The sequence below is a fragment of the Galeopterus variegatus genome, unplaced genomic scaffold, assembly GCF_000696425.1.
Source record: "Galeopterus variegatus unplaced genomic scaffold, G_variegatus-3.0.2 Scaffold233, whole genome shotgun sequence".
NCBI lineage: Eukaryota > Metazoa > Chordata > Mammalia > Dermoptera > Cynocephalidae > Galeopterus > Galeopterus variegatus.
Window position 1 is genome coordinate 4 of NW_007726344.1, and position 14,028 is coordinate 14,031.

At 41.4% G+C, this 14,028-nt stretch overlaps 1 protein-coding gene across 1 annotated transcript in view; it reads left to right on the forward strand.

Annotated features, from left to right (window-relative positions):
- Positions 1-264: 264 nt before the first annotated feature.
- Positions 265-14,028, forward strand: part of LOC103585370 (ATP-binding cassette sub-family A member 3-like) — a 32,178-nt gene continuing 18,414 nt past the window's right edge. The window contains 6 exon segments of the mRNA XM_008566299.1: positions 265-366; positions 6,154-6,460; positions 8,295-8,568; positions 8,934-9,138; positions 9,770-9,989; positions 12,188-12,346. Coding sequence (XP_008564521.1) covers positions 265-366; positions 6,154-6,460; positions 8,295-8,568; positions 8,934-9,138; positions 9,770-9,989; positions 12,188-12,346 — 1,267 coding nt within the window.

A 14,028-nucleotide genomic window follows, 5' to 3' on the forward strand; every position in this document is an offset into this window, starting at 1 on the left:
AATGTCATGGTGGGTGAGGCTGTAGGCCTGGAGAACCCATTGGAGTTCTTTAATGTAAATGGTGGGATCAGTGGTAAGTGATCCTAATTTTCTCTCTAATTGAGTAAGGTCCGCTAGTGAAAAGGAAACATGTACCCTAACAACCCCTTCAGCACCAGCTACTTCATGGAGAGGAGCCACAGTGGAGGATGGGGGTGTCCCCAAGAATGAGTAAGGGGGGGACTAAAGGAGGAGAAAGAGCGGAAGGGTTAGATGTGGTGGAAGATGGCGGTGGAGCCAGTGAGGCAGAAAATGGCGGGGCGGAAGAAGATGGCGGTGGAGTGGGTTGTGGGGATTCGGGGGCAGACGGAACTACAGGAGGAGGGAGTCTGTATGGAGGAGGTTCGTCCACAGGGTCAAAACCATCAGAAGTAGGGAATGATGGAGGCAGTGATGACAGAGGGGGTTTGGAAGCGAGGAGAACCTGGGAGGGAGAACAGGTAAGACAGAGGGAGGGATTTGGGGCAAGTAGGCGGAAAGCCTCAACATAGGGAATCTCCTTCCATTTTCTCTGGCGCTGGCAGAGGTTAAACAAATCTCGGAGAATATCAGGGTCTAGTGTGCCTTCCGGTGGCCATTTGTTTTGATTATCTAATTGGTATTGGGGCCACTCTTGTGTGCAGAGCTTTATAAGAAGCTTAGGCTTGATATCGGGTTCTAAAGACAAAGTGTTGAGGTTTTTTATAAGACATTGAAGGAGGGAGTCCGCTAAAGGTGACGAGGGGGAAGCTCCCATGTTCAGGCAGGAAGGAGAGAGGAAGGTAGGGAGGTGGAGAAGAGAGAATCTTTCGGCCGGTGGGAGGGAAAGACACAAATATAGAGGGCGTCCCCACTATAATGTGCCAGTCCTGGAGGTTCAGAGATGAACCGGGAGGGAGGAAGGTGTAAGTCGTCACTTAACCTTCCATCACCTCGGCAAGGGCAAGTGCCCAGAGGCTCGAAGGAACCCGGCGCCGGGATTTTTGGGAGCCCTGGGCTCAGAGAAACAGAAACAGTAAATTGAAAGAGAAAGCAAGAGAATGGGAGCTTCTCCCTGCAAGGATTGCCTTTAACTTTGGGTTGGGAGAGGAGTAGAATATGTATGGTCTGGTGTGACGAGGGAGTATTTAGGGATCCACTGAAGCCCTGAAGGCCGTAGTGGGACGTACTGCCCCTGTTAGGGCTGGACGCCAGAGGGGTAGTCCTAGTTTAAAATGGCACCTCTAAAGGGAGACTTACGTTTGGATGAGCCGGTGTTGGATGCGGAAAGCCAGCGCCGGAGAAAATGGACGAGGGCGAAGCGTCAGCAGCGGGAACCGCCGAGAGAGTGAAGGAGGTCCGAGAAGGAGTCCCCTCGGGTAAGGGGTGAGCTCCTCCCGGGTTTTGACACCAATGAAAGAACGACAGGACCTGAGCTGACAGTTCACCGGAGAAGTTCCGCTTTATTTGAGGGTGAAGCATACATTTATAGAGAGCTGAGTTCCGGGAGAGGGTGGTTAGTACGCGGGGCAGTGGCTGATTGGTCAGAAGGGCAGGTGATGATTTTGATAGGCCATACTTTGGCGCCAGCGGGAATGTTAGGACCTGGAAGAGAAGCCGGAAAGGTGCCATGTTTTAGGGAATGTCTCCTTTGGGGTTTGATGGGGCCCTACACTCCTGAGTCTTTTCAGAAAGCATTTCTCAGTGTGCAACCTTGGACATGTCAATAGCAATGCCTTTTGGTGAGTGCTTAAGGTGAATGTAGCCTCCATCAAGTTGAGTGTGGAAAAACTCAGGGAGTGTTTGGTAGAGACTTAAGGAGCTTTGTTGATATTTTTGGCCAGGAACTTAGGAATGCCTGACTCAAACCCAACTTTCAAGCCTCTTCCCACAAGGACTTGAGGGTTAAGAGGTGTGCATAAGGAACACTGGCACCTGAGGTTTGAGGGCCCTCCTACATGTCTCCAGCTCATGCAGGACCACAGAGAAGCTGAGTGAGAGTTTGCAGCTCTGACCTCGAGGTTCTTCCTCCCCAGCAGGTCTGACTTTAGCTCTTGGGATCTCAGTACACATAACTGCATATTTTGACATTGGCTGTCATTGCTGCAGGGGACATCTTTCTGCATGACTTTGCATACTTATACAAGAAATCTGTATGGGATACAACAAAAGCAGTACTAAGAGGGAAATTTATAGCAGTGAAAGCTTACATCAAAAAGGTGGAAATATTTAAAATAAACGAACTTCAAGGAACAAACCAAAACAACAACAACAACAACAAACTAAACCCAAAATTAGTAGACAGAAAGAAATAAGAAAAATCAGAGCAGAAATAAATGAGAGGCTAAAAAAAAAAAATACAAAAGAGCAACAAAACCAAAAGTTGGGTTTTTTTTGAAAAGATAAAGTTTACCATTACATAGAATAACTAAGAAAAAAAGACAGAAGACCCAAATAAATAAAATCAGAAATGAAAAAGGAGACATTACAACTGGTGCCACAAAAATATAAAAGATTATTAGAGACTATCACAAACAACTGTCATTAACAAATTGGAAAACCTAGATGAAATGGATAAATTCCTGGACACATATAACCTACCAAGACTGAACCAAGTACAAATAGAAATCATGAACAGACTAATAATGAGTAACAAGATTGAATCAGTAATAGTCTCCCCACAAAGAAAAGCCCAGGACCAGGTGGCTTCACTGCTGAATTCTACCAGACTTTTAAAGAACTAGCACCAATTCTTCTCAAACTATTCCAGAAATTTGAAGAGGAGGGAATTCTTCCAAACATACCAAAATCAAACAAGGACACAACAAAAAAGAAAGCTACAGACCAATATCCCTGATTAATATCAATGTGAAAATTCTCAACAAAATACTAGCAAATCAAATCCAACAGCATATAAAAAAGATTATGCTCCAGGGCCGGCCCGGTGGCACACTCGGTAGAGTGCAGCACTTGGGAGCATGACGGCGCTCCCGCCGAGGGTTCGGATCCCATGTAGAGACCGGTCCACTCACTGGTTGAGCATGGTGAGGGCGCGACACTGAGGGTTGCGATCCCATTGCCAGTTGTGGTACGGGCGCGACACCGAGGGTTGCGATCCTGTTACTGGTCACGAAAAAAGACAAAAAGAAAAAAAAAAAAAGATTATGCTCCATGATCAAGTGGGATTTATCCATGTATGCAAGGACATATCAACACATGCAAACCAATAAATGTGATACATCACAGCAACAGAATGAAGAACAATAATCATATGATCATCTCAATAGATGCAGAAAAGCATTCAATAAAATTTAATATCACTTCATGATAAAAACTCTCAACAAATTAAATATAAAGTTAGAACATAGCTTTATAACACCAATGTAACAAGTTTAGATCCCCATACCAGCCAGCTGCCAAAACAAAAACAAAAATAATCTGTGATGCCAGATGACATGATCTTATGTAGAGAAAAACTAAAGACTCCACCAGAAAACTCTTAGAACTGATAAATGAATTCAGTAAAGTTGCAGGATACAAAATCAACATAGAAAAATCAGTAGCATTTTTATACACCAACAACAAATTAGGTGAAAAAGAAAGCAAGAAAGCAGTTCCATTTACAATAGCTACCAGTAAAATAAAATACCTAGGAATAAACCCAGGAGGTGAAAGATCTGTACAACAAAAACTACAAAATACTGATGAAAGAAATTAAAGGGGAACACACACACAAAAAAAACATCTCATGTTCATGGATTGGAAGAATTAGTATTGCCAAAATGACCACACTACCCAAGGCAATCTATAGATTCAATTCAATCGCTATCAAAATACCAATGACATTCTTGACAGAAATAGAAAAAACTATCTTAAAATTCATATATAACCACCAAAGAGTCCAAATAGCCAAAGCAATCCTGAGCAAAAAGAACAAAGCTGGAGGCATCACACTATCTCACTTCAAAATATATTCTAAAGCTATAGCAATAAAAACAGCATGGTACTGGCATAAAAACAGACACATGAACCAATGAAACAGAATAGAGAACCCAGAAATAAATCCATGTATCTATGTCCAACTGATTTTCAACAAAGACACCAAGAACACACACTGGGAAAAGGACAGCCTCTTCAATAAATGGTGCTGAGGAAACTGGATATTCATATACAGAAGAATGAAACTAAACCCCTGTTTCTTGCCATATACAACAATAAACTCAAAATGGATTAAAGACTTGAGCTGGCCCGGTGGCGCACTGGAGAGTGTGCCGCTTGGGAGCGTGGTGGCGCTCCCGCCGAGGGTTCGGATCCCATGTGGAGACCGGTTCCCGCTCACTGGCTGAGCGCGGTGCGGGCACAACACCGAGGGTTGTGATCCCGTTACCGGTCAGTAAAAAAGACAAAAAGGAAAAAAAAATAAAGGCTTAAATGTATGACCTAAAACTACAAAACTACTAGAAGAAAATATAGGGAAAATGCTTCAAGACATTGATCTGGGCAAAGATTTTATGGAGAAGACCTCAAAAGCACAGACAACAATAGCGAAAATAAACAAATGGGTCTATATCAAACTAAAAAGCTTCTGAACTGCAAAGGAAACAATCAACAGAGTGAAGAGGCAACCTGCAGAATGGGAAAAAATATGTGCAAACTATTTATCTGACAAGAGATTAATATGCAGAATATACAAGGAACTCAACAACTCCACAGCCAAAAAAAAAAAAACTGATTTAAAAGTGGGCAAATGACCTGAATAGACATTTCTCAAAAGAAGACTTACAAATGGCCAACAAGTATGTAAAATATGCTCAATATCACTATTCAGGGAAATGCAAATTGAAACATCAGTGAGATATCTCATCCCTGCTAGAATGGCTGTTATCAAAAACATCATAAAAACAAAAACCGCACAAACAAATAAAACCCAAATGCTGCTGAGGAAACAGAGAAAAGGGAACTCTTGTACACTGTTGGTGGGAATGTGAATTAGTATGTGCATTATGGAAAACTGTATGGAGTTTCCTCAAAAAAACTGAAAATAAAACTACTGTATGATCTAGCAATCTCACTACTGGGTATTTATCCAAAGGAAAGGAAATCAAGTACAGGTGAGATATCCACACCACAATGTTTACTGCAGCACTATTCACAATAGCCAAGATATGGAATCAACCTAAGTGTCCATCAACAAATGGATAATAAAAATGTGGTATATATGCACAATGGGATACTACTCAGCCTTAAAAATAATGAAATTCTGTCATTCGTGGCAACATGGATGAACCTGGAAGACATTATGTTAAAGCGAAATAAGTCAGGTACAGAAAGATAAATACTACATTTTCTTACTATATGTGGCAGCTTTAAGAGTTGACCTCATAGAAGTGGATAGTAAAATTGTGGTTACTAGAGTCTGGGAAGGGAGGGAGAAAGGGGGATAGTGAGAGACTGGTTAACAAATGCAATCTTATAGCTCGATAGGAAGAATAAGTTCTAATGTTCTGTAGTAGTGCTAGGCAACTCTCATTAACAATAATTTATTGTATATTTTCAGATGGCTAGATGAGAGGAGTTCAAATGTTCTCAACACAAAGAAATAATAAACGTTTGCAGTGATGGATATGCTAATTACCCTGATTTGATCATTGCACATTATGTACACGTATGAAAATATCACTCTGTGCCCCATAAATACGTACAATTATTATGTGTCAATTTTAAAAAGATTATGTGTATACTAAATTAAATTTTATTCACCCAGAAAATTTGTTTCCTAAAAATGTTGTTTTTTAGTTTTACCAAATTAAAACCCCACCAACGGTGGCATTTTCCCTATGGCCTCGTCAATTTAAAATTTTTGCCAGTCTCATAGGTAAAAAAAATTGTACCATGTTTACATTTGGTTTCTGTTTTGGCTACTCTTCCAGATGCTTTCCAATCTGTGCCTTCTCCTTCTGCCATTAAACATCAATCAAATCATAAGTTCACAGAATTTTAACTTGAAGCAAATTTTGAATATAATTTAAAAGTTAGTTAGACATAATATGAGGGAATATGATTGCACATGAGCCAGGGGCCACCTAAGTATTGCCTGCCAACTTCTATCTGTGACCATGTTAATTCTGTATCTCCTTTTTTTTTTTTTAATTGTAGTTCAGTCTTCTCTGCCAGCAGTTCTATGCCATGCTACTGAAAAAGATTATATATTCTTGGCGCAACTGGTTGTTGATGTTACCGATACAGATCCTGGTGCCTCTGGTGATCATTATATTAAGCCTAACATTTTTCAACTATAAAGCAAGCAGCATGGAAAGTGTCCCATTGAAGCTGACTCTGAAAACATATGGTCGCACTATTGTTCCATTCTTCATTTCTAACAGTTCTAGGCTGGATCCTCACCTTTCAGCTCGCTTTGCAAGTATGCTTGTGGCTGAGGGACAGATTCCTCTGGAGGTCCCAGGTAAGTAACAGGTGCATGAAAAAGGGGCATGAAGCAAACTGTTCTTTGTAGTGAAGATGTGTCCTTCTGGGCTATGTGGTGCTCTCTGAAGTGAGATTGAATAGCCAGAAGTCTCAGAAAAACATCTTTCAAACCCCAAAGGACAAGAAAGTGAGGGTTTCTAGAAATGAAACCAAGTGTGTCTTTCTAGGAGTTAAAGCATGCCCAAGAATGAAGTTGATATACTATTCAGATATTCAAATACTACAGATATTTTTGAATGTATTGAGAGGAGATTTACACTTCTATTAAGGGATTTTGTGGATGAATTGATGATAGATATAACGAAAACTAAGCAAACAAGAAAAGGGACAACATGATTAACTTCAGGGGGAAAATTTGTACAAAAAAGAAATACATCATAATATACTACTTGGTTCAGGTGTGAATAATTTTTACTTAGTCATAATAATGCCAAAATTGACTACTGATTTAACCAAAATTATGTTTTAACTTCAGCAGGAGGAAGGGGGGGGGAGTCTTCAGGGGTTTGGGGATGGTTGTAGGAAAACAAAATCCTTGCTTTCATAATAAGACGTCAACAGATAAATGTGCCATTAAGCAATATGGAGAAACACTAGCTAAAAGATTTGAAAGGGCTTGCTTCTGGTGAGCAGGCACTGGGGATGGTGAGGGATAGTGCAGAGCACTGCTATTTCTTGTTATAACTCTTGTTTAAGTATTTGATTTTTAAAATTATATTCATGTATTATTTTGATTAAATAAAAATTTAAGAGAATTACTTTTTTAAATAAAGAGATCAAATGCAGAATGTGATTTAACAAAAGTGGTTGGTATGGTGATGCCCCACCTCCCTGAGCCCTGGTTTCTTCATGTGCCAAATGGGGAGAATAATAAACCTGACCCCATGGTGTGGGTGGGAGGGTTCCATGAGGGAGTACCTACTGAGTGCTTTGCACTGTTGGTGCCTGGTGGTACTGTCATTATCGTTGTCATTGTGATTGAAGGTCCCTTGCAGCACTAAAGAGTCCAGAATTCTAGGTGGGTCCCATATTTGACACTGTGTGCTGGTGATACAGTGATGAACAGTTTTGCTACCAGCCTTTAAGGAGCTTCTAGTCCAGAGGCCTTACGAATAAGTGGTAGATAGTTACTTTACAAAGTGACAATGACTGTGACCGGAGTGCCATGGGATCACCTAAACATGTCTCAGCCTTGCAGGGTGAGGGTAGGCTCCAGCCTGAGATATGAGTAGGAAATGGCAAAAAGAAGGGAAGGTAGCCAAAGAACATTCCAAACAGCAGGAAGATCTTAGGCAACTGCGAGCCCTTAGGTGTGGCTGGAACTTAAAGACACGAGGCTGAGAATTTAGATAGTAAATAGTCTCTGCACGCCATGTACAGGAACTCAGCTTTATCATGAGGGCAGTGGAGGGTCACTGCAAGTTGATTGGTGGGTAGTACAACCAGATGTGTCCTTTCATACAGACTGGAGGTACCAGACAGAAGGTAGGAACTTCATTAGGGGCCACATAGTCCAAGCAGAGATGGTAGGGCCTGGACCTGGTCAAGCCAGTGGGAAGGAGAGAAGAAGTAAACAGAGTTGAAAGAGATTTAAAATATGAATAGACAAGCCTTGGAGATGGACTGGAATTCAGGGCAGGTGTGGCAGGAGGAGACCTGCTTTTGGACATGGGTAGGGGTTGGTGATGAGAGACCCTGGAGGAGCAGCAGGTTGGGGGTGGCCAGTGGAGGGTCCTCCCCACCCCGCTGGGCCTGGCGTGATGCCCTCTCAATGATTATTACTGCCTCGTGGACATTTTGCTTCCTTCTAGGTTCTATAGATGAATTTCTTTTGAAAAAGGCAAATGAGGACCCTGAGGACTTTGATAGGCTCTACCTAGTGGCAGCTTCCTTTGAAGACGTGGGGAACCACACAATAGTGACAGCACTGTTCAACAACGAGGCGTACCATTCCCCTGCCCTGGCTCTAGCTCTGGTGGACAATTTTCTCTTCAAATTGCTTTCTGGTGCCAGGGCTTCCATGACTGTGACCAACCACCCTCAGCCTCAGTCAGCCATGGAGATGTTGGAGAATATCTTGTACCAGTATGTGCGACTTCTCTTCTCTCCAGGTTAAAGCTCACACTTCTGTAGGCCTTCTCGCTTTACCCCTATTTCTTTCTTTCTTTCTTTCTTTCTTCCTTTCTTTCTTTCTTTCTTTCTTTCTTTCTTTCTTTCTTTCTTTCTTTCTTTCTTTCTTTCTTTCTTTCTTTCTTTCTTTCTTTCTCTCTCTCTCTCTCTCTCTCTCTCTCTCTCTCTCTCTTTCTCTCTCTCTCTCTCTTTCTCTCTCTCTCTCTTTCTTTCTTTTCTTTCTTTCCTTCTTTAAGTTACAAATGGAATATTTTGGAAGACAGTTGCTGTTAGCAGTTCTACTTAAACTGCTCCCTCTCTCCTCATGTCCTGTCTTACAGGGGCCCTAAAGGACATTACCTTGTTATCAACTTGCTTTTTGGAATAGCTTTCCTGTCTAGCTCTTTTTCCATGTTGACAGTCAGAGAGAGACGCATTAAGGCCAAGCACGTCCAGTTTGTCAGTGGAGTTTATGTGGCTACTTACTGGCTCTCCGCTCTCCTGTGGGACCTCATCTCCTTCCTCATCCCCACTCTGCTGTTGGTGGTGAGTGCTGGACGGTGCTGGGATCCTTCCCCTGCAGAACACGGGGCACCTGCCCTGGGGACCCCTGCGCAGAGCCAGAATTAGCTGGGATGTCTAAGCTGGCAGCTCAGCCCCTGACTGGGAACCCAGGGTGTGAATGCTCCTTCATCACTGACCCTTGATAAAAAGTGATTCATTTCCCAGCATTGTTAGCAACAAAGGAACCTGGTATAGGGTCTTTTTGTCACATCCACAAAACTGCTGCCTCAAGCTAGTAAGAGGCAGTGCTTTGGGGGCATGTGTTTATCGTCCAAGAATAGCTCACCAGGAAGTATCTGATTGTAGTTGAATTGAATGGTTTGAGGGTTCCCAGGGTTATTTTATGCAGAATGGCTTACTTCCTGCTTTGTTCTGCCTGTGTATCTTGTAGACATCTCTGCACCATGCTTACTGATTTCCAGGACAGCTCCCTGACAGCAGAGCCTAGAGCTTGCTCATCTCTGCAGGGGAGGATGAGGGAAAGAAGGCAGGTGCCTGTGGAGTATTGTTAACACCTTATGTTTAAAACTGAGGTTATCAGATTGTTTCTACAGTGCTTAGGATTGACTCTCAGTGACTTTTTCAATTTCTCCCCCACCCCTCCTTTCCTAAGGTGGTGTTTTTATACTATAAGGAAGAAGCTTTTACACACGAAGAAAACATGTGGGCGGTTGTCTTGATGTTAATGCTGTATGGCTCGGCCATTATCCCCTTCATCTATCTGGTCAGCTTCTTCTTTGACAATGCTGGTAATGCTTGTGTTAAGCTTGTCGTAATGCTCACCTTCTTGAGCATTGGTCCTATCATTCTCGTCTCAGTCACCGGTGAACAAGGTGAGGACCGTCACATCAACATATCACATAAAGCTTTAATTTTCCCTCCAGCAGCTGCAGAAGTTGTATCCATGAAATCGTGTGTCCACCAAAGACACGTGAGAGAGAGTATTCACAGCTGCTGTGATCTGAGGACTGTGTTTATCCAGAAGAATGTTGTATATATTCAATGGATCACTGCTCAACACTAAAATGGACGAGCAGCGGTGTGGGCAAGTCCATCAAAGATAGGAAATCCTGGTGACAGAATCAGTAAAGTGGGTGCCTCAGAGTTAGGGGAGGGGGGCTTACCAAAAGAGACTCTAGGTAACTTTCTGGAGTAATGGAAATGTTCCTTATTTTGATTGGGGGATGGTTACATGGGCTTATATATTTTTCAAAATTCATCAGATTGTTCACTTACAATCCATACATTTCACTGAAAAATATTATTCCTCAATAAAAAAGGTAATAGATAAGTAAGGCAAGGTTGGGGCAAGGCTGCTTGGTGAGCATGAAACTGCAGTAAAAGAAGCTAAGAATAAGCCATGCCTCACACCACACGGCTTAAAACGGCATCTTCGTGTTTGTGGTGCCATCGCTCTCTGGGTCAGGGTCGGATAGCCATGCTGATATTTTATCTCTGTAACACTCTTTTTCATTTGCATTCACGCTGAACACCTTCAAATTGACTTCTCGGTTGTTGGTTTTTTGGTTTTTAATTAAGAATAAGTTAACAGCTTCCCTCTGCTTTTAACTTCGGAGCCATTCTGTCTCCTAAGGGACTCTTACCGATAGTTTTAGTAGAGCCAGGACCTTGTCCTCCTCATCTGTCTATAAAATGATGCTCAAACAACCGCAAAGCTGACCCACTAGACCCTGCTCCATCTGGCCCCAGCTCCTTTGTAAACCTTATCTTTCTCTGCCCTCAACTTTACCACCTCTGCAGATGTAGCCCATGCTGCAGCCATGCTCTCACTGGTTTTCCCAAAAACACCATGCTCTTTCTCTCTCTTTTTTCAAAAATTGAAACACAATTGATTATACATATTTGTGGGGTACAGAGTTGAATATCAATACCTGTGTACAATGTGTGATGATCAAATCAGGATAGTTAGCATATTCATCATTACAAAATGTAAATCATTCCTTGTGTCCACTAATCAATTTTTCGCTAGTCCCCTCCCCCTTTCCCACCTCTGGTAACCACAATTCTGTTCTCTCCTTCTGTAAGTTCAATGCATTATTGTGATTGTTTTCTCTTCTTTCTTTCTTTTTTATTTATTAGCTCCCACTTATGAGTGAAGAAATGCGGTATTTCTCTTTCTGTGCCTGGCTTATTTCACTTAACATAATTTTCTCCAAGCTTATCCACGTTGCTGCCAATGGCAGAATTTCATTCTTTTTTATGGCTGAGTAGTATTCCATTGTGTATATATACCACATTTTCCTTATCCAGTCGCCCGTCAGTGGATATTTAGGTTGGTTTTCTATCTTGTCTATTGTAAATAGAGCTGCGATAAACATGGGAATGCAGGTATCCCTTCAACATGATGATTTCCATTCCTTTGGGTATATACCCAGTAGTGGGATTGCTGGATCATATGGTAGTTCTATCTGTAGTTGTTTGAAGAACCTCCATACTGTTCTCCATAATGGCTGTACTAATTTACAGTCCCACCAACAGTGTAGGAAGGTTCCGCTTTCTCCACATCCTTGTCAGCATTTGTTATTCTCTTTTTCATACTAGCCAGTCTAACTGGGGTGAGATGATATCTCCAGGTGGTTTTAATTTGCATTTTCCTGATGATCATGCTCTGATTATTCTGCATGAACATTTGGAATAGAAGTAAAGTGACAGAGGGGCTGGCTGGTTGGCTCAGTTGGAAGAGCACAGTGTTATAACACCAAGGTCAAGGGTTTGGATCCCCATACAGGCCAGCCACCAAACAAACAAACAAACAAAAAAAAAACAGTAAAGTGACAGATTCAAGGAGCATAGCAAAAGCAAAATACTTATGGGTTGGAGGCTGAATGACTCCAGAGGAAGAAGGAAAACCAGTAGTCAGGGAGTACTAGGTTTCTACTCTGGAGCCCTGGGAGTGTGATGGTATTGTGATAGACACAGGATAAAAAGGCACAGCGGGTTAGGAGATATGAGAGAGGATGTGCCCTTTTCTCCCTGCTAATAGAGTTAATATTTTCTTTTCCCTTTACAGAGCTAGGCTTCACAACGATCTCAGAGTCACTGGATCATACATTCCTAATACTTCCAGGCCACTGTCTGGGGATGGCTTTCTCCAACTTATATTACAACTTCGAATTACAGAAGTTTTGCAATACCAAGAACCTGAACTTGACTCAGTGCAATGAAGTTTGTGAGTATTGTAAATGGAATTTGTTAATTACATTTTTTTGAGATATAATTCACATAAAATTCACCCTCTTTTAAATTTTATAAGTCAGTGGTTTTTGATATATTCATAAGGTTGTGCAATCATCACCACTAGCTAATTCCAGAACATTTCATCACCCCAAAAAGAAACCCTATACCCATTAACAGTCACTCCCCATCCCCCACTTCCCCCAGCTCCTGGCAATCACTAATTTATTACCCGTCTCTATGGATTCGCCTGTTCTGGATATTTTACATAAATGGAATCATACAATGTGTGGCCTTATGTGTTTGATTTTTTTTACTTAGAATAATGTTTCCAAGGTTCATCCATTATTGTAGCATGTATCAATGTTCATTCATTTTTATAGCTGAATTATTATTAATTTATTATTATTATTTATTATCATTCCATTGTATGACTATACCACAGTTTGTTTATCCTTTCGTCTATTGATGGACATGTGGGTTGTTTCTATTTTTTGGATATTATAAATAACGCTATTATGAACATTTGGATACAAGTTTTTTTGTGAACATATTTTCAATTCTCTTGGGCATAAACCTAGACATAGATTTGCTGGGTTGTATGGTAACTCTATGTTTAGCTTTCTGAGAAACTTCCAAGCTAGTTTCCACAGTGGCTCTACCATTTTACATTTCCACCAGCAATGTGTAAATGTTCCAGTTTGTTCACATCCTCTCCAACATTATAAAAAACTATTTATTTATTTATTTATTTTGTCCTTTTTTTGAGACCAGCCGCACCGCGCTCAGCCAGTGAGCGCCGGCCATCCCTATATAGGATCCGAACCCGCGGCGGCGCCGCCCTCTCCCAAGTGCGCCACGGGCTCGGCCCCTATTTATTTTTTTTAATTGTGGTAAAATACACATAACAAAATTTACCATTTTAATCATTTTTAAGTGTACAGTTCAGTGGCAATAAGTACGCCACTTGGTTGTACAACCATCACCACCATCTGTCTCCAGAACTTTCTTCATCTTACAAAACTGAAACTCTGAGAAGCATTAAACAGCAACTTGCCACTCCCTCCTCCTGCAGCCCCTTGTACCCACTCTTCTGCTTTCTGTCTCTGAATTTAAGTACCTCATATGAAACGTTTTAATTTTTTTCTCATTTCCTTTTGTGTATATCCTATAGATAATTTTCTTTGTGGTTTCCATGGATATTACATTTAATATCCTGAAGTTATAATACTCTAATTTGAATTATACCAGCTTAACTTCAATAATATACAAAAACTATGTTCCTATAGAGCCCTGTCCCCACCCTCTTTCAGTTACTGATGTCACAGAATTACATCTTTATGGAGTGTATGTCCAAAAATACAGACTAACATTTCTATGCATTAGTCTCTTAAATCATGTAGAAAATAAAAAATGGGATTATAAAGTGTAATGGGATTGAATTATGTCCCCCAAAACTCACTGAAGCTTTGTTTCCCCCAAATTTTATGTATGAGAAACTTGGCACCCACTGTGACTGTTAAGAGGGTGGGAATCCTATGATGGTAACTGAAAGGTGGAGCCTTGAAGAGGTGATTGGGTTGTAAGACCGTGTTGTAGTGAATGGATTAAAAATGGTGGTCAGGGGCTTGGTTCTGAGGGCTTGAAAAGAAGAGAGAGGAGAGTCTGTCTCTCTCT